We start from the raw sequence: 21,843 nt of genomic DNA, 5'->3' as shown, positions 1-21,843 counted from the left end.
TGCATGGAGGGGACACTGGCGAGGCTGCATGGAGGGGACACTGGCGAGGCTGCATGGAGGGGACACTGGCGAGGCTGCATGGAGGGGACACTGGCGAGGTTGCATGGAGGGGACACTGGCGAGGCTGCACGGAGGGGCCACTGGCGAGGCTGCACAGAGGGGCCACTGGTGAGGCTGCACAGAGGGGCCACTGGTGAGGCTGCACAGAGGGGCCACTGGTGAGGCTGCACAGAGGGGCCACTGGTGAGGCTGCACAGAGGGGCCACTGGTGAGGCTGCACAGAGGGGCCACTGGTGAGGCTGCACAGAGGGGCCACTGGTGAGGCTGCACAGAGGGGCCACTGGTGAGGCTGCACAGAGGGGCCACTGGTGAGGCTGCACAGAGGGGCCACTGGTGAGGCTGCACAGAGGGGCCACTGGTGAGGCTGCACAGAGGGGCCACTGGTGAGGCTGCACAGAGGGGCCACTGGTGAGGCTGCACAGAGGGGCCACTGGTGAGGCTGCACAGAGGGGCCACTGGTGAGGCTGCACGGAGGGGCCACTGGTGAGGCTGCACGGAGGTGCCACTGGTGAGGCTGCATGGAGGGGGCACTGATGAGGCTGCATGGAGGGGGCACTGGTGAGGCTGCACTGAGGGGACACTGGCGAGGCTGCATTGATGGACACTGATGAGGCTGCATTAATGGGCGCTATTTCTAACATAGACTCTCAAATGGACACAGAGTGGACATGCACACCACGTCATTATGTGTTGCACCGCGCGCATCCGTGCACTGGGCCTGCTGCAAACCTCCTAGTTCTACTGTCCCATATAGGGCAAAGGCGGCCGACTCCCTCCAAGTCTCTCCCTCACCTCGGCAAACCGTGCCCGGTACGGTGGAACGAGGAGAGGACACATCAGCCAGCCACAGCAGGGCCAGGGCACCAGCCAACTGTAACCCACCCACCCACAGTGACGCACCCACACCAGGGAGCCAGCCAGCCACAGCAGGGTGCCAGCCACAGAGGACGCAGGAGCCAGCCAGCCACAGAGAACGCAGGAGCCAGCCACCGAGGACGATGGAGCCGGCCATCCACGGCAGGGTGCCAGCCAGAGAGGAAGCGGGAGCCAGCCACAGAGGACGCAGGAGCCAGCCAGCCAGGCACAGAGGACGCGGGAACCAGCCACAGCTACAGTAGCCATAGTTAAGGTAAGAGGAGAGCTACTCGGTGCCAATTTTATTTCTACTTTGTGAGAGGTTGGGGCAGGGGTGAGAGTCATGGCACAAGGAGGGGGTCCAGTGAGGACCAGAGTAAATGAAGGTGTTCACTGTACACTCTGTTAGAAAGAGGCCCCCCTCTAGGTCCCATTATACTCCTTTGTATTCTCTAATGGGTCCTGGAAGGGGATCTCTCTCTAACAGAGACTCTCTAATGGACACTGTTAGAGAGAGACCCCCCTTCAGGTCCCATTAGACTCTGTTGTAGACTCTAATGGGGCCTGGAGGGGACGTTTTCTAACAGACTGTCTAATGGACACTGTTAGAGAGGTTCCATTTTAAAAAAGGCAGAAATTGTACTTTGTGCAAAATGTAGAGGCGGGATCAGGGGTGGGCCATGGGCGGGGTCAGAGGTGGACCATGAGCTGGGCCTGACAGGGGGCCCTTGCTTTATTTGGTCCGGGGGCCCTGGGTGTTGTCAGTCCGCCCCTGGACCACACTAATGTAGCCAATTACCGATCGATATCTCTTCTGAATGTGGAGGTCAAACTATTCTCCAAGATTCTTGCAACCCAACTATCCTACCATGTGCCTGCCTGGGTCTCGACCAAGTTGGTTTTGTCCCTGGCAGAGAAGCCAGAGACAATACCATTAAAGCTCTGAACTTATATCACTGGCTTACCTCTTCCCAGGGAGAAGGTTTTTTTCTGGCAATAGATGCAGAGAAAGCATTCGACAGAGTGGCCTCGGACTACGTGAATGTAGTTTTAGCGGCCCTTGGACTGGGGAGCTGTATGCAGGCCTTTATTGGGTCGTTATATGCCAATCCAAGAGCTAGAGTTTGGGTCAATATTATCGGACACCTTCTCCATCCATAATGGAACCAGACAGGGATGCCCTCTTTCTCCCTTACTCTATATCCTTACTTTGGAACCTCTTTTGCGCTGCATTCGTGCAAATCTGAACATAAAAAAGGCATTGAGGTTCAACGGGAATACAAGATTGCCGCCTTGGCGGATGATATCCTGCTCTTCCTCTCATCCTCATTGACGTCCTTACCCAATCTGATGCAGTGTCAACATCTCAGACGTAAAAATTAATCAAATTATTCAAAATCTTTTGCACTGAACATCTCTCTACCCCCTAAGCTAGTACACCTATGTCAGACGAACTTCCCTTTCCGCTGGAAGGCCGATTCCATCACCTATTTGGGTATCCAACTCCCTGGTAAACTAACAGACCTCTACGAAAAAACTCTCAGAGCTGAAAAATATATAGCAGGACCTACATAGGTGGGATGTGCCAACCGTCTCCTGGTTTGGATGGACTTCACTTTTAAAAATGACGGTGCTCCCCCCCTACTATATAAACTGTAGTCTATCCCGATCCGCTTCCCACTTTCGTTCTTTGCGGCATATAAGGAGGATGTGTAAGGTTTTTCTATGGGGAACCAAGGCAGCACGAATTGGATGGGCAAAGCTAGTGTTGCCAAAATCTGGGGGCAGCATTGGCCTCCCTGCCCTGCGTTATTATTGGGCTGTTCATCTGGCTTGAGTAGTGGAATGGAGGATACATACCAGATGCAAGGGCTGGGTACTGCTTAAGCAATGAAGCTGAGCTCCGCTTAATTCCCTGGTTCTCTAACAAACACATAACACCCAGCATCCAGTCACACGATCTTACTGGGGCAACTCTTCATGCCTTTGAAAGAACCTGTAAAGTTCACGCGCTCTCAGCCAAAGACTGTGCAATCACTCCTAACAAGGGTAACCTGGACTTTCTTCCAGATATGGCCAAGGCCTTCTTATCAGATGGAGTGGCCTTATGCAGAGATGCAAGCTAAACACTTTTTTTCCAGAGGCAGGTTCCTCCGGCAGGGAGAGCTTGCAGCACTATTGCCAAGTCTTTCCCTTTTTGGGCCTATTTACAACTAAAGCATTATCTTGACAAACCAGCGAGCAAAGAAGGCCCCGATTGTGTTTGAATTGCTGTGTTCTAGCTAGTCTCCCCAGAATCATGTGATTTCAGTGCTTTACGCCTCAATGTTTGGGGAGCCTTATACTTCTTCGCGCTCAGAGCACGCATACTGGGAGACTGAGATGGACACGGTGATAGAGGAAGCTGGCTGGGATCGCATTCACTAGTATATTCACAAAGGTTCTTTGAATGTAAACACCCAGGAAAATGGATACAACATTAAAAACGCGGTGGTATAAGACACCGGAATTGCTTCATAAATTCGCTCCGATGGTCTTAGATCGGTGCTGGAGATGCGAACAGGACTTAGGCACTTTTCTCCACATATGGTAGACGTGCCCACCGATTCAACCATATTCATGTCAAGTGCATGACGCAGTGTCTGCGATCTCCTCATTCCCACTAGAGTTTACACCAGCACAGTACCTCAATCTTTCCAAAATACCCCGGAAGAGATACTATAAGCCGGTGACTATGCATATGATTAACGCTTCTAGGCTATGTTTACCGGTCCACTGGGAGGTCCAAATCAACCCCTTCAATGGGCATCGCGTATCAATCATATAGCAGCGATCGATGAAGGAGCTGATATACACCACCCAGGATAGGATCTCCAGTTTCTAGAATACATGGGAAGCCTGGATTATCGAAACTCTCAATGTTATCAAGAACTGATACAAGACAACGTTTAACTTGTGTTCTACAGTTCCTTATTCTTTTCGAAGATACAATCTCAGGGCATTGCAGTCTTTATACAACAGCAGAAGTAGATGGAGAGGGTAGCTGGTGGTCATTCCACCCTCTCCTCACACTAGCCGCTCGATACACCTCCCCCCCCCCCACTTCCCTACTCTTTTCTTTCCTCATCCCCCTGACCAAGTCCTAGCATATGGAGGCTATGGGGTAGGGGGCTGACTTGGTGGTCAGCTCCTTTTCCCCATATCCTTCTCAGGTCTTGCAAAACAAACAGAAATCAGATTAGGATTAAGTTTAGAGGCCCTGAATTTTTAGTAACCCTGACGTGTCTATAGACACCTGAAATAATCACACACAAAACTGGCAATGCATCGATATCTCAAGGAGCACTTTAGGTATTTTCATGTCAGGAAGGTTATTTTCAATTTATACAGGGGGACCCTTGTTGGCTACGTCGTATATATGTAACTATGGTCTGTACTGTACTTGGAGCCATGTCCTTTTACATTGGTATTTTCTGTATCGTCTGTTAAACGCTTTACGTAAACAAAAAAAAAAAAACAAAAAAAAGAAAGAAAAATTTTCATATGGATACAGTGTTGCATGACCGAGTAATTGTCATTCAAAATATGAGAGCACTGAAAGCTGAAAATCGGTCTGGTTAGGAAGGGGGTTTAAGTGCCCAGTGGGCAAGTGGTTGTAAATCTGTACGATATAGCCAGTTAAGTGACTAGCATTAGGCGATATACACCTACGTAGGTTTCTAGGAGCAGGGGGAGGGGATCTGAAGTCTTCACAATGTCAACTCTGAGCCCCGATTAGAGAGAAGAGACACACCCCCTTCACACAATACAGAGAACAAGCACAGCTGTGAACACGAGTCACAGGCTGGGTGCTACAGCTCCCTCTCAGTCACCATTTTAACTCATGGTGTGGGCAAAAGCTGCCAGAAGTGAGAGAAGAACCAGGTAGCAGGCAGGAATGACACTCAGAGCTTTGGAAAGAGACAAGTAAAAAAAAAAAAAAAAAAAAAAAAAAGGAGTATAGGAGGATGTGCTTTTTTCATATTCCACATCTGAGGTTTACAACCTCTTTAATCCAATAGAAAATTAGCAAAGAAATTGCCAGGCACCAAGGTCAAGATCTAGGGAAGGGATTGGTGCACTAGACCTAGAAGGGTTAATCTTGTGAATCCCTAGGCAGTGGGGTAAAATTATTGAAAACTAGAGAGGATAGCAATTAAGGAAAATTGTGCCCCTCCTGTAAAACATAAGAAAAGGACTTGTCCTTGTCTAAATTGGGGTACGTCAGTAAAAAACCCCTTTCGCCTCTGTAATAGTAAAACCATTGAGCACGAGAAAGATACAAGCAGCTCCAGTGGGCCTAGAGAAGGAAAGGCTTGCTATTACTGAAAGGACCAGTAATTAAAAAAAAGAGAAAAAAAAAAGAAAAATAGGAAAGCCGAGAACTTGGAAAATGAGGACTGAACCCCCTTTCCCCAGTACCTGCCTCAACGTGTATTGATTGATTTGCCAAAAAGAAGCTTACCCTCTCGGGATAAGCGCAAAAGGAACCTTTCCTGCACCGATCAGTTGCCAAGCTTCAAGCCATAAAAAGTATACACATTCTGGAGATCTCAAGGATAATGTTCTCTAGGGTGACTACACAAAACAGTAGGACTGAGGGCAAGCGCTGTATCGTTGAAAAAAAAGTTTACAGTTATCTACATCAGGGGAAATACAGTTGTGCTCATAAGTTTACATAACTTGGCAGAATTTATGATTTCTTGGCCATTTTTCAGAGAATATGAATGATAACACAAACATCTTTCACTCATGGTTAGTTTTTGGCTAAAGCCATTTATTATCAATCAACTGTTTTTACTCTTTAAATCACAATCACAAGAGAAACTACCCAAATGACCCTGATCAAAAGTTTACATACCCCAGTTCATAATACCGTGTATTGCCCCCTTTAACATCAATGACAACTTGAAGTCTTTTATGGTATTTGTGGATGAGGCTCTTTATCTTCTCAGATGGTAAAGCTGCCCATTCCTCTTGGCAAAAAGCCTCCAGTTCCTGTCAATTCTTGGGCTGTCTTGCATGAACTGCACGTTTGAGATCTCCCCAGAGTGGCTCAATGATATTGAGGTCAGGAGACAGATGGCCACTGCAGAACCTTCACTTTTTTCGACTTGGCCTTGTGTTTTGGATCATTGTCATGTTGGAATGTCCAAGAACATCCCATGCACAGCTTCCTGAATGCAAATGTTTCTCCAGTATTTTTTGATAACATACTGTATTCATCTTGCCATAATTTTTGACCAAATTTCCTGCACTTTTGTAGCTCACATATCCCCAAAACATCAGCGATCCACCTCTGTGTTTCACAGTATGAATGTTATACCTTTCATCATAGGCCTTGTCAACTCCTTTCCAAATGTAGTGTTTATGGTTGTGGCCAAAAAGCAAAATTTTGGTCTCATCACTCCAAATGACTTGTGCCAGAAGGTCTGAGGCTTGCCTCTGTGCCGTTTGGTGTATTGTAAGCAGGATACTTTGGGGCATTTGCGTAGTAATGGCTTTCTTCTGACGCCTCGATCATGCAGCCCATCTTTCTTCAAGTGCCTCCTCTATTGTACATCTTAATACAGCCACACCACATGTTTTCGGAGAGTCGTGTATTTCACCTGAAGTTATTTGTGGGTTTTTCTTTGCATCCCAAACAATTTTCCTAGCAGTTGTGGCTCAAAATTTTAGTTGGTCTACCTGACTGTGGTTTGGTTTCAACAGAACCCCTAATTTTCTACTTCTTGATTAGAGCTTGAACACTGCTGATTGGCATTCTCAATTCCTTGGAGATCTCATTATATCCCTTTCCCGTTTTATACAGTTCAGCTACCTTTTCCTGCAGATCTTTTGACAATTCTTTTGCTTTCCCCATGACTCAGAATCCAGAAACATCAGTGCAGCACTGGATGAAAGATACAAGGGTCTGTCAGGAGTCCAGAAACTCACTGACCTTTAATTCATACACACACTAATTACAAGCAAACAGATCACAGGTGAGGATGGTTACCTTTAGCCATTAATACAAGAGAGTAACTAGCTCTCCTAGGCTTGCAAAAAGGGGCCGTGCCACATCCATAAAAATTCATTGACAAAAGAAAAGGGGTTCCCCTAGGTGGATTTTTCCGGCACTTGCACAACGATTATATAAAGTGTAGAAGTACAAACTCATATAAAGAGTAAAAACAATATTTTTATTTAAAGATTATCATGAATTAAAAACATTGTAAACATTATGGACACCGAAAACATTGTTAGTAAACACAGTTCAGAAGAATTTATAGTTGTGTTCTACTAAACGGTGATATTTATAAGATGGGGACTCTTTTCAAGCCCAACGCGTTTCGGGGTACGTTAAATTTTAGTCCTTCTTCAGGGGCTTACTTGGAAAGAGAGATTCATCTGTAATGTTAGCGTTGCTTTCTTTGGAGCAAATAATAAAAACCATAAGGAGAGGCAAAAGATGCTTGGGAGTGGAATGACAGGTGGATATAGTTTGCATGTGTAAAATGCTGCTCTCTGTGTACTCTACCAGTGTACAGTAATTCCCCATATAGGGGTGTGTAGCATTACACCTACCCCGCCCGTCCTGGATGCGTGCCGGCCACAGCGCTATACTGGAGCAAAGAGGAAGCAATCCTGTAGTTAGGAGATATTTAGAGTTGGCCAGCCACACATCCCAGCATCCGGCAAACACGATGCCTGGCATCGCCCGGCTGCCTTTGTAACACGTGCACATAGATGCCTGGCCGCCCCTGTAATACATGTGTATAAATGCCTGGTCACCCTTGTAACACGGCTGTAGATTTATTCATTGCCAACTCAACATTAGACTTACGACCCTATTTGCATGTGTGCAAACGCCCAGCCGCCTTTGTAACACATGCATATAGACACCCGGCCGACCATGTAACACACCTGTATATTGATTCAATGTCAACCTTACGTTTGTATATTTATTATTGTTAATTTAACCACTGCCATCTGTGCCCTGTACTCCTGTGTCAAATTCCTTCATTGTATATAGCACTGACGTTAATGATCCATTTTGCGAGTGCACGTCGTCTTGGTCGTCCTCGTAATACATCTGTCACTTCCCTTATTGTGCATTCAACATCTGCCCACACTCCTCCCCCTCACCATTTATAAGCCAGCTTGAGTATGGGCGTAGGTCTGACGAAGGAGCCGCACATGCTCCGAAAGGCGTTACCACCCCCTTCTCTACACTGACACCATCGGCCTTGTGTGTCCCGCAGTGAATACAGGCTTCCCTGCTGCCTCCTCTTTCCAACATGCATGAGAACGCTTTACAGCTGCTGGACGGCTCTACACTGCTCTCTACCACCATGCTGAGGATGGACACGTGCCACAGATGAGGACTCCTGATTTTATCATGTCTTTTAACACTCAACAATCTTGTGCTTTTAACCCGTTGTGCACTTTATTAAATTTTGCTTACTGCACTTAGAGGCGTCTTTCTTTTCCTCTTTTATATCTTCAGAGTTGCTTCTCCTCTAACCAAAGTGCTGCCAGAAGTGCCACCTCATCACTATCATCCCTCTGACCAGCTACCCACCTCCACCAGAGCGGCCTTATCTCCTCTGTTCCAAACACCTATCCACTGAACCACTTGCTTACTGGGATCTTAAAGTGATTGTAAACCCTTAAAGACCACTTACCGACAGGTAAGCCTAGATTAAGGCTTACCTGTAGGTGCAAGAAATCTCTCCTAAACCTACATAGTTTAGGAGATATTTGCAAAAGACCGATGTCTACGGCGCGCAGGCGCAATGAGCGTGCCATTTCTAACAGGGATTGTGCCTTCAGTGGCGGCTCCCGCGCCCATGCGCGGGAGTGACGTCATCGTGGCTCTGGCCAATCACAGTGCCGGAGCCGCGATGCCCTGAAGGAAGATGGACGCTTCGTGGAAGAGAGGACAGCGGTGACATCGCAGGCTCCTGTGTCGCATAGTAGCCCATTAGGCTTTACCTTTGCAGGGAAACAAAGGGGAAGTAAAACCCATCAGACCAATTTTCAGCTTTCAACGCTGTCACTCTTTGAATGACAATTGCGCGGTCATGCTACAGTTTACCCAAATGACATTTTTAACAGTTTGTTCACACAGACAGAGCTTTCTGTTGGTGGTATTTAATTGCTGCTGGGTTTTTTATTTTTTGCAAAACAAAACAAGGACCAAAAATTTTGAAAAAAAAACAAAATAACAAAACTGTTTCATGGTTGGTTATGAAATTTTGAAAAAACAGGTAATTTTTCTCCTTCACTGATGTGCGCCGATGGGTGGCATTGATGAGCCGGCACTGAGAGTTGATGGTTGGCACTGATAGGTGGCACTGATTATAACTGATGGGTACTGGTGACACTGATAGGCAGCACTGATCTGTGGCACCGATAAAACACTGATGGGCGTTGATTGGCAGCACTGGTGGGCATTGTTGGGTGGCACTGTAGGCACAGAAAATGCAGCCGCGGCTTTCTGTGTTAAGGACCGATGTCCCTCTGACAGAAGCCGGTGATCGGGAAAAAAAAAAAAAAAAAAATACTGGTTACCGAGCTTCTGTTTACATCACGTGATCAGCCGTCATTGGCTGACAACTGATCACATGGTAAGATGCCGGGATTGACCCCTTACTAGGATCTGTGATCAGCTGAGTCTCGCCGGCATTCATGTCTATCTATGGACACAAATGCTGGACTCGGGAGCGCGCCCGCAAGACAACAGCGCTTCTGCTAGGGGGTTATCTGATGCGGGGAGGGGCCAGGAGAGCTGCCGAGGGACCCCAGAAGACAGTGTTTGGGGCCACACTGTGCAAAATGAACTGCACAGTGGAGGCAAGTATGACATGTTTGTTATTTTTAAAAAATAAAACCCAAACCTTTACAATCACTTTAATGCATAGACTGCATTATGATAAAAAAACCTTCTGACTTTACAACCACTTTAAGAATGGTAAGTTCTGCATTCAGGACAAGAATGGCTGGGTCCACAGTGAGAATGCCTACGTCCATAGGATAAAAGGCTTTAAATTTGTCAGGAATGGGAAGAACCATCTCCCAGTTTGGCTAATCATAATATAAAGCCCAGATTGCTTGATCCAAATTAGGCATGGATTTTACACAGAAGGCCCTCTTTTTTTGAGCATTTTTGAACATATGGGGGCTGAGCAGCGCTAGGAGCATATATCCACTACTTCGATCAAGGAATACACAGTAGCCAACATATGGCCAGTGGATCAGGAAAAAACTTCCGTAACTTGAGATGAAGAATTACAACAGGTAAAAGAATCTGACAACATGTGGTGTGGCAAATGATCAGCTTGTGATTTCAACAGACGATAGCTAGGGGAAGTGCACTGCTAGGAGTCTTTTAAGCACTAAATTTCTAGCACAAGGGGAACTTCCAGTAGGGATGTTGAAAAAGACCTCCAATTTCAAATGGGTAATCAGAATAACATTACCCAATAGGCTCACTCGTGAGACTAAGTTAGGGAAAAGTCCCCTATAACTGTGCCCTAAAAAACACTTGGATAAAAAGCAGTGGGTGTCTTGCAGGATGTAGTGTATACTACATAGCCAACAAGACATACGAGCCAGAAACTGGCATATATAAGGGTACAGGGAAACCCTGTCCTATCTTGTTCACATCGCTTGCCCCATTTATGGTACATACACCTGAAGGGGTCTTCAGGGTCTTGGTGCCAAAAAGGAGTGGACCACAACCCTGGACCTATTATAAAACACCTCACCTGTACTCAAGGGTCACTGAACTGGAAACTGCTTGTAAGCCATGACATGTCAGCAGGATGTAATTAAATCTCTCTCTCTATAAATATATATACACATACAGTGTGGGTGGGGTTATATGGGGACACTAGGGAATAAACCTAACAAAGCTTCCTGTCATTTATCTTTTAGCCATTTAGTGTTGTCCACCCATTGATTATTGCCTGGGGACGTTCCGTGGCCTATGAACCAATTTCTGTGTCCTGTACTATGAACATATCAAGTATTTTAAAGGTTTATTTGCAGAGAATTTCTCTCCTTTATTCACTTGTTATGTTTTTTTAAACTTGATAAATACATTTGACTATTTCATAGCCCTCTCCTCTTACTGTATTATCTAAGAACTGGGCCAAGTTCTACTTCCCTTTCCCTAAGGTACCTACATGACCTCTTAGGCTTCATGTACACACTTGCCTACTTTGACCACCGGCTGCAAGAAAATGCAAAACGCGGTTTGCATTTTCCGGTGGCCAAAATGTTCCTATCCTGAGTGCGATTCTTCTGTGTTCAGGAGAGGGAGAATGAAGCCCCCCTAACCACAGCAGCTCCTAAACGCTGGTAAAAGCCTATGTGTACATGGACACATAGGCTTTTATGGAGTTAAGAGCTTTGGCAAAAAAAAAAAAAAAAAAAAAAACACACTAACAGCTCCTAAACTCAAGTTTAGGAGCTGTAGTGTACATGAAGTATTAAATAGTTGCCAGGGGAAAAAAAAAAATGGAAATACTATAGTGTGTCAATTGAGTGACTGCTCTGGGTCTGCTGAGGCTGCTCACATCACATCTAAGATGGTGGCACCCAGCAGCAGGACTTTTGGATGTCTACACAAGGGAGGCTTTTCCAGGTAAATAACATGCAAAAGGTTATATGTGCATTTAACATTTTATAGGAAGATTTTTATTAACCATTTCCGGACCGCCCACCATTATACAGCGGTACTTTGAAGAGGAATATCGTTATGGCAGCAGCTAGCTGCCATACCCCCAGTAGCCTCTCCTTCAGCGAGCGGTCTGCATTCAGATAAGGAGTGGTCTCTGCAGCAGATTCGCAGCAAGATCACTCATCGGCGGCGGGAGAGGGGCCCCCCTCCCACCGCGCTCCGCCGCTTACCGGTGGCAGCGGCGATTGGATCCTTTGCCCTCTGTGGTATGGAGCTGAGAGAGGGGAAGATGGCCCCCACCTGGCTCCATACCAATGCAGGGCGGAAGCGACGTCAAAATGTCACTTCCGCCAATAGCTCTTAAAGCAACATTTTATTTAGTTATTTTTTTAAACAACTTTTTTTATTGCATCTTAGTGTAAAATATGAGATCTGAGGTCTTTTTGACCCCAGATCTCATATTTAAGAGGTCCTGTCATTCTTTTTTTTCTATTACAAGGGATGTTTACATTCCTTAGTAATAAAAAAGTGACAATTTTTTTTTTTTTAAAAAGAACAGTGTAAAAAGAAGCGAACGCATACATGAGTAGCGCCCGCATATGAAAAACTGTGTTCAAACCACACACGTGAGGTAAAGCTGTGATCGTTAGCGTAAGAGCAATAATTCTAGCCCTAGACCTCCTCTAACTCAAAACATGCAACCTGTAGAATATTTTAAACGTCGCCTATGGAGATTTTTAAAAAGGTAAAAGTTTGTCGGCATTCCACGAGCGGGTACAACTTTGAAGCGTGACATGTTTGGTATCAATTTACTCAACGTAACATCTTTCACAATATTAAAAAAAAATTGGGCTAACTTTACTGTTGTCTCATTTTTTTTCAATTAAAAAAAAAGTGTATTTTTTCCAAAAAAAGTGCGCTTATAAGACCACTGTGCTAATACAGTGCGACAGAAAGTATTGCAACAACCGCCATTTTATTCTCTAGGGTGTTAGAAAAGAAAAAAAATATGTTTGGGGGTTCTAAGTAATTTTCTAGCAAAAAAAAAGTATATTTATACTTTACCTTGTAAACAACAAGTTTGAAAAATAGGCCCGATCTTACAGTGGTTAAAATAAATGGTCTGACGACAGTGTTTCTAAGTTTTCATTTACAAAGACTGAACATTTTAAAAGATGAAAAACACTTCTGAGTAGCAACAATGTTCTTTATCACGCTGGATGTAACTAATAGAAGCAGCACTCCAAAATTCTGAATGAACACTCTGCACACTGTTATACACTCTAGCAAGCAAACTATGCATTATTTTTTTAAATTAAAAGAAGTAGACAGACATAGCACACCACTATAAACAGTCATTTCTGGAAGCAAATATAAAATGTTTTTCTAATTATTTTGTTTTATTGAATCAAATACAGGTGCATCTCAAAAAAATCATAAATATATCAAAAAGTTAATTTCAGTACCTCAATTCAAAAAGTGAAACTCATATTTTATATAGATGTGTTACACACATAGTGATACATTTCAAGCATCTTTCTTTTAATTTTGATTATGGCTTACAGCTAGTGAAAATAAAAAAAAAAAAAAAAAAAAAAAAAAAGGAAGGATTAATACAGAAATGTTGGTTTACTGAAAAGTATGTCCATGTACAGTATAGTACTCAGTATTTGGTCAGGGCTCCTTTTGCGTGAATTACTGCATCAATGCAGCATGGCATGCAGGTGATCAGCCTGTTGCACTGCTGAGGGGTTATGGAAGCCCAGGTTGCTTTGATAGCAGCCTTCAGCTCCTCTGCATTGTTGGGTCTGGCGTCTCATCTTCCTTTTGACAATACCACACAGATTCTCTATGGGGTTTTGGTCAGGCGAGTTTGCTGGCCAATCAAGTACAGTGACACCATGATCAATGAACCAGGTATTGGTACTTTTGGCAGTGTGAACAGGTGCCAAGTCCTGCTGGAAAATGAAATTGGCATCCCTATAAAGCTGGTCAGCAGAGGGAAGCATGAAGTGCTCTAGAATTTCTTGGTATTGGGCTGCGCTGACTTTGGACTTGATAAAACACAGTGGACCAACACCAGCAGATGACAGGATTCCCCAAATCATCATGGACTGTGGAAAATGTTGTATTTCATTTAGAAATCAAGGTCCCAGAGTCTGGAGGAAGAGTGGAGAGATACAGAATCCAAGTTGCATGAGGTCCAGTGTGAAGTTTCCACAGTCAGTGATGATTTGGGGATCCATGTCATCTGCTGGTGTTGGTCCACTGTTTTATCAAGTCCAAAGTCAGCACAGCCCTCTACAAGGAAATTCAAGAGCATTTTATGCCTTCCTCTGCTGACCGGCTTTATTGAAATGCTGATTTTATTTTTCCAGCAGGACTTGGCACCTGCCCACACTGCCAAAAATACCAATACCTGGTTCAATGATCATAGTATCACTGCTTGATTGGCTAGCAAACTTGCCTGACCTAAACTACATAGAGAATCTGTGGGGTATTGTCAAGAGGAAGAGGAGATACACCAGACCTAACAATGCAGATGACCTGAAGGCCGCCATCAATGTAACCTGGGCTTCCATAACACCTCAGCAGTGCCACAGGTGATCACCTCCATGCCACACAACATTGATTCAGTAATTCATGCAAAAGGAGCCCCGACCAAGTATGGAGTGCATACTATACTGTATATGAACAAACTTTTCAGTAAGCCAGCATTTCTGTATTACAAATCATTTTTTTATTGGTCTTATGTAATATTCTAATTTTCTGAGATACTGAATTTTGGGTTTTCCCTAGAAGTAAGCCATAATCAAAATTGAAAAAAAGAAATGCATGAAATATATCACCCTGTGTGTAACGCAACTATATAAAACTATAGGAGTTTCACTTTTGAATTGATTTACTGAAATAAATTAACTTTTTGATGATATTCTAATTTCTTTTTGAGATGCACCTGTATGTTTCCAACACTATATACATGGTTTGTTTCAGTGGAAGATTTCTAAGTCACAAAAATGTTTACCAGGTATTATTTCTAGACAGGTTTACTTCCAGAAAGTATATTTATTCAAAGCAAAACAACTTCAGCCTTGGAGAGCAAGAGGCCTTGGATAATGAAAATGTACCCAAGTCAAACAGAGAACTAATGCAAAGGATAAGATACCTGACAATCCAGCACTGTACCATTGATTCAACTGCAAGAGAAGAAAAGCCTGAACTGCTTAAAAAAAAAAAAAAAAAAAAAAAAAAAAAAAAAAAAAAAGGGAAGGAGTGAGTCATAAAAAGACTCCAGACCAAAACTGTGACCTATACAAATAGATTTTACTGCATCTTCTGATATGAATATGCAAGTTCACATAATCTACTTTGAGTTATTCACAAGTTCCAGAATTTTACATAACTGATCAGCAGATGGAAAGAGGAAAACTGAGATAAAGGCCATTTACATATTTACCTTATCCCTCTGCAGACACCAACTATAAAAATATTAAAAATAAAGTACACATAGGAGGGGTCAGGGGGGCATAGACAGGAATAAGTAGACTGTTGTACTTCCTCTATTAAAGTATGTCGTAAGCATGTGTTACCTTTTCACAGAGCGTAACTTCACTTGGTTCATGTCTTTTAGAACATCCAACATGCTTGGCATTTCTGGCTTCTTTGGTGCGCCATCTACCACTGTTGTTTCTACATTGCTCTTCTTATTCTTTCTCTCCTTAATGAGGTCAATTGCAGAGATACTTCTGTGAAGACCAGGAGGTGGAGGTGGTAGAGGCGGAGGAGGAGGAGGCGGAGGAGGAGGAGGAGGGGGGGGCAGAGGTGCTGCACAAGGTGAAAAAGGCGGAGGAACAGAACCTATGAATTTGTGTAAAAAAAAATAAAAATAAAAAAATAAAGGGGGGGGGGTTTAATTTATATGACACTCACAATGTAAACGTGAGTTTTGACTTACCTGTAAACTCTATATCTTGTAGTACAGCACAGGAAGATATGTATTGATAGACCCAGTGTTTTATGCTGCTACCTTTAGGTACCCCCCACTCCACCCTTATATAACCTTTCCCACTTTGTGGGAAAACAAAAAGCAGAAGCATGGACAGAGGGGAGAGATGTGTGTCCTGTACGCCAAAATATGGAATTTACATAAAACTTCATATGTAAAATTACTTACACTGCAACAGAAATCAAGATATTTGTCATGTATGTAACTGTTCTATGTACACTAATTTTTGGCAAAAGGTGTCACAAAGATTAAAAAGGTGGCAATTTTCTGTCTTAGTTTTACAAGACATGAATTTATCCGTGTGTTTGAAAATACTGTATACCCTTGATCTTAAAGTATAACTACAGGGAAAATATTTTAGAACACCTGTCAGGTTTTTATTGCCGTCTGTACCCCCATTAAGTAGATTCATATGCATACTATGCAGGATAGTGGGGCTACAGTAACTGTTCAATAAACAGGGTGACCATCTCTTACATGTCGCTGGTATCTTCTATAGGGTTCAGGCTTCACTCATAACCGTGGGCATACCTCTGAAGAGGTTTTCAGGGACTGGGTTCCATAGGAATGGATCAAGGCCCTGGGCCTGAATAGCACCTAGTAGCCAACTACAAGCTCTGCACCAAATGCAGAAGTGAGCATCCATGCAGGATCCAGTGCTCAAAGCAACATTATATACTGTCCTCATGGTGTGGGGTTCAGATACGGCTACGATACCAGCCTATAACCCAGCGTCTATAAATATCCAGCCTGTGCAATGTACTGTATAATATATAATGATATGCTTTACAAATAATTAAACAGCAATATCAGGTGCTTATATGCTAATGTCAGGTTCTTCAAATAACAGGTTTGATAGCTAGAATGACTCTTCAGAGTTCAGAAAAATATTTTTAAAACCAGTTCTCTTCTGAATTGTCTTGTTTTGCAATGTGTGTCCAATACAGATCAATTGTCGCTATAAATTGCAAAACAAGAGCTGTATTGGACACACAGATCAACGGTCGCTATAAATTGCAAAACAAGACACTGTAACCTGGACGGTGTTCCGAAATAACAAATGAATGTATGGTAAAAGAACAAATTAATGTAATTGTTATAGATCTTACTCGTGCAAACTCTTAAGTGAATGTACCAAAATGTAAAGTTATAGCTTTTCCAAGCATTTTGCATGAACTAGAGCAATTTGGACTTTACAGCAACTTTAAAGTAAAAAAATCAAACAAAATCTAGGTGCCTCAATATTACAATACCATTAACCGAGAAAGAAATATTGGAAACTAATTTCCCATTTCAGTGGGAACTTCATTCTCTTAAATACCTTGGCGTTAGTATTGCGTCTACAGAAGAAAAGATATATGAACTGAACTATCTGCCTATGCGGAACTTCGTGATTAATCAACTTCAACTCAGGACTAGGGGGGAAACACTCCTGGGTAGGGAGAATGTCGATATATAAAATGGATATTTTACCTCGTTTTTTATATCTATAGCAAACACTACCTATAAACACTCCCGAGGGCATTCTTGCGTTTGCTACGGTCAAGCTTATCAAGGTATCTATGGCAGATACCCTGTGAAGCTTCATAGAATCTCACCTAAATTTCCTGAAAAGCGCTGGCGCTGTGGGGGGGATAAAGGCACAATGATCCACATATGGTGGACATGTCCTCGGATTATAACATTTTGGGAGACTGTTTTCTAAATTTGTTCTTAGGTCACTGGCATGCAATATCAGAAATCTCCAGAAATGGCCTTATTGTCTATACAGTATAGCCGTGATTTAAGGGAGAGACCAAAAAGGGTCTGCTTCACTTTCTCCTCTCCGCAGCGAGAATAAATCATACCTAAACACTGGAAAACCGATGTGGCTCCTACAATTAAAGAGTGGATAATTGAGCTGAATCAAGTAAGGAGAATGGAGGGAAGGCAAATATACATGAATGCTATATGAAGTAAATAGCCATATGATCTCCCTGGACTGATTTTTTGGGGCTCTGGGATCTTTTTTATAAAGAGTTTTTTCTTACAATCAGTTTATTTTCCGACACAGTTTTGGTTTGGGGAGACTGTTCCCCAGATGGACTGTAGGAGAAATGGATAGACTTGGTTGTTAATTTTTCCCCTCTATTTTTTTTCTCGTTGTTTTGTTTCTAATGTCTGGTTTGTTGTGCTTTGGGGTAAATTTCTGCCCAAAAGAAGTAATGGTCACCTAAGTATAAATGATTTGTCTGAATAGGTGGCAAAACATAACTATAATGATCTACAAAACATTGGAAAGGAATGTTTCTCTCAATCTCTGTTAATATTTTGGTATGGGGGGGGGGGGGGTCCAGGTGATCCAGATAATGTGCTTTTGTATGTAAATTTACATTTTTATTTATTTATTTTAATATAATGTAAAGTTACATATTTTGGGAGGTCCTACATGGCAATTGTTCAAGATTGGAGCAATCTGTGTTAAGGTGCTAAGTTTGGCACAATATTATGTTGGGACCTCTACATGCACTTCCTACCTTCACTTTGTAACTCTTCTAAATAAACTTTCAAGACCGTTTACAGCTACCCTGAACTGACGTTTTCTTCATCACTCAGAACCAAGAAAACTATATATTTGGATCCCAAGAAGATATGGTAATACAATTACATAGTGTGCCATAAACTGATTTTTTTTCTTCTTTTCTATATTGACAGACACCTGGTTTATATGCTGAAACAAAAACTATTACAACAAACTATTAAAATTCCAAAAGAGGAGGAGTGAGGAATTCCTAAGAACATTCCACCATTACTGATCAGGAAACCCTATATAGAAATACCTGCAGTCACAGTTTGCTGCTCTTGGATAGTAACAATCTTGGCAATCTGTGCTCTCAAGGTAGCCAGTTCATTTTCCAATACATTGATCTTCTGCAAAGCTTCTTCATTGGCCGCTGGCTGCAATCTGATCTCTGGCGCCTCCTTCAAAAGAGCAGGCATGGATACCGGTCTTCTAAGTGGCTTGTCATAATGGCTTAACTCATCTTCTAACGACAGACTGTTGTGCGCATGATTCTGTGCCCTAGAAACATATCACAATAGTTGTATCAAAAGGCAGAAATATATTATTGAAAGAAATTACAATAAAAATGAATGTAATTAAATGAATCAAATATTTCATCAAACTCAAGCTAGTCAGACAAGATCTCCTACTGAAAAAAAACATCAATATGAGAAAAAGCGAAAGGGATATTTGATGTTTTACAATTTGATTGACTACCAGCAGCTGGTATTGTGGTCACAGGTTGCAGTCACTAGCCACATGCCCCATCCTGCTGTCCAGACTCCAGGATATGAGGTCAATTAGCTTCATGGATCTGAATAGCAGTACATTAAATCAAACTTACCTTAGCCTAGTAAATGCTTCTCCCTCCTCCTCATCAGCGACCCATCCCACATCAGCAAAAGAGGGTACCACAGCACCATTTTGATTGGCAGAACTTAATGCAACAGGATATGGAATGAACTGCAATTAACAAGCAAAATGTTTTATTTTTACATTTTACTACATACTTTTAGGGCTTGTTCACACCAGATGCATTGAGGATACGTTGGCAGCTAATTCCAGGGTAGCCAACACACAGACAAGGCAAAATGCCTAGTTTGCAGTGGCATTCATTCACAGGTTCTTTGCAAGCAGTATTTTTTTTTTTTTTTTTTCAGCAAAGCAGGTTGCAACATGAACCACTAGATCGCAGCATCACTAAAGTGAACAAAGCTCTATTGAAATGCCACTTGTGAGATACTTCAATAAAGTTCCGTAAAAAAAAAAAAAAAAATAGCGTCTCCTGGCACACACAAGCTGCCTGCTATCAGTGTGACTCGCTGGTGTGAACAAGCCCTTAAGAGAGCAGCTGTTATCTAATAATAAACACTGTGCCGTTAAGGAGACAGACACACTGCACTAGGTTCTTCTAACAATAAAAGGTTGAAGTACATTTTAAATCTATTCCCGTTTAAAGCTTAACTGCATAAAACCTAAAAATCCTCTGGGAGGGTTAACTGCTCCATTTAGGTCTAGAGAATTTGGTAAAGCACCTTTTTCCAGTATTCTGTCAGTGTAGTTCTCCGACAAAGACTGATGCAGGGATTATAACCCTGCAATGATCATGAGGCACAGTCAAACTGCTGCACAAAGGAAGGTAACGGGTGGGGGTTGAATCAGGTAATTAATAAAGCTTTACTGTCCCCTGGACATGAACAAACTAATATCCCTTGCCCTGTGAATGCAGCCCCATTGCATGAGAGGGTTTATTTTTTAGGTTTCCTGGAGTTAGGTTTAAAGTGGTTGTTAACCCAGTACAATAAAAACATCCCATCCCCTCTGTAACATAACGTTATGTGTCCCTGTGTCTGGGTTATAATAAAAAAGCTGACCATCTGTACCTACATCAGAGCGTTTCCTGGCACTCACATGACTCCTGGGCTCTCTCCTTTGCCCATCTGACCGCTATAGCGGGCGGGGCCAAGCACTCCTGCTGACGTCAGCCAGGAAAGGAGAGAGAGCCAAAAGAGCCACGTGAGTGCCAGGAGACGCTCTGATATAGGTACAGATCGACAGCTTTTTTATATAACACAGGGGCACATAACGTTATGTTACAGAGGGGATCGGATGTTTTTATTGTAGTTATAACAGCAGGAGGGAAGGGGGCGGGCACTGACACAGAGCAGACAGGCAGGGAGGGAGGGAGGGAGGGATTGGGGGGGGGGGTGGAGGACAGAGAGGGCCTGCGGATGACGGAAACGCATAAACTGAACACGGTGTCAGGGCTCAGCAGCTATGATAAACAGTGGTCAGTTTACAGTGGGGGGAGGGTATAGTCAGGCAGGATCCGCCAGTTTTTCTTTTTTTAGGTGATAGATGAGGCCAAGTTACACAACATAAGCACTGTGCTGTTCATGCTTTAAGGGAACAGGATATGTGTTTTTTTTTTGTTTAGGGTAACAAACACTTTAAGGCCTTCTCTAATCTTGTGTATTCGCCACACTATTCGCCTGTCACCAGAATAATGTCTGCAGGTTAGCCTATGAAAGAACTTGTGTAACAAGCTCAGTGGTTGCCTAACATCTGAGAACAGAAGAAAAAAGAAGTGATGCTTAAAGGATAAGTTCACCATAAAAAAAAAAAAAAAAAAAAAGAAGACTAAGTGGTCAGAGTCAGCCTTTTTTTTCTTTTTTTTTACATTTTTTTGAGTATAGATCTAGGTTTGTCCCAAGCATGTTTGAAACCACTGACTCACTAACTCTGCTGGAAGCCTATTCCAAGCATCAAAATGTACATCTTTTGGTAAAAATTATGTGCATTATGTAAACTACTAGAGCTCTCACCAACACTGTTGTAGTTTACTGAGAACTGCAAGCCATTAGCGTCAATGGTTGATGGTAGTTGTAGTTCTCTCATTGATAGAACTTTGAATGAATGACGTGGCCAAAGGGCAGAACCCAGCACAGCCGCGCTCTTTTTAAATTGTCACAGCGGGTGTGGAGAGAAGATCCCCACCCACTGTCACAATGGGGGCTGCTGATTTAGTAACATGTTACAAGTTATGAAAGGTGAACGTATCCTTTAAACAAAGTGGGGTTTACCCTTTAAAAATGGGCTCAATTGCACACTTACAAAATACCCTCAACACACTTCAATAAAATTGGTTAACCTCTACCATTCCTACCAGCATTCTTTACAGCATTTTAGTTCCAAAGAAGTTCCCTCTTCTGTAAATATCATTCAATTATTAGAGTAAACAAAAAGTGGCATGCAGGTAGTGAGATGGTCTACTAAATATAACTAGGAATATATAACTTTCCACTCCAGTAAATTGTCCACTATGGAAGAATCATAGTTTAATGAGGAGACATTCCCTAAGCCCCGGTTCACACAGGGGCGACTTGTCAGGCAACTTAGCCGCCTGACAAGTCGCGTCCCGTTCTGTACTATGGAACCGTTCTAATAGGAGCGACGCAAGTCGCTCCGACTTAGAAAAAGGTTCCTGTACTATTTTTGGGGCGACTTCAGGCGACTTGCATTGACTTCTATACATAGTTACATAGTTAGTAAGGTTGAATAAAGACACCAGTCCATCCAGTTCAACTTGAGTGAGTGCCTACAATCATCCCTATTTTTATTTAAGGTACCCATATAGCGCCGCCAATTCACGCAGCACTCTGCACATACATC

At 43.0% G+C, this 21,843-nt stretch overlaps 1 protein-coding gene across 3 annotated transcripts in view; it reads right to left on the bottom strand.

The window, feature by feature from the left end:
- Positions 1 to 21,843, bottom strand: part of MTFR1 (mitochondrial fission regulator 1) — a 112,500-nt gene that overhangs the window by 42,114 nt on the left and 48,543 nt on the right. For 2 of the 3 annotated variants that reach the window (XM_073631710.1, XM_073631711.1), the window contains exons 4-6: positions 19,016 to 19,134; positions 18,449 to 18,690; positions 15,214 to 15,481 (exon numbers count right to left, since the gene is read on the bottom strand). In XM_073631710.1, coding sequence (XP_073487811.1) covers positions 15,214 to 15,481; positions 18,449 to 18,690; positions 19,016 to 19,134 — 629 coding nt within the window. The remainder of the gene's footprint in view (positions 1 to 15,213; positions 15,482 to 18,448; positions 18,691 to 19,015; positions 19,135 to 21,843) is intronic. The other variant, XM_073631712.1, reaches the window with a different exon arrangement.

This window comes from Aquarana catesbeiana, linkage group LG05 (genome assembly GCF_042186555.1).
Source record: "Aquarana catesbeiana isolate 2022-GZ linkage group LG05, ASM4218655v1, whole genome shotgun sequence".
Taxonomy (NCBI): Eukaryota; Metazoa; Chordata; class Amphibia; order Anura; family Ranidae; genus Aquarana; species Aquarana catesbeiana.
Note: the sequence above shows the minus strand (reverse complement) of the source record. Positions and strands in the feature narration are given on the sequence as shown.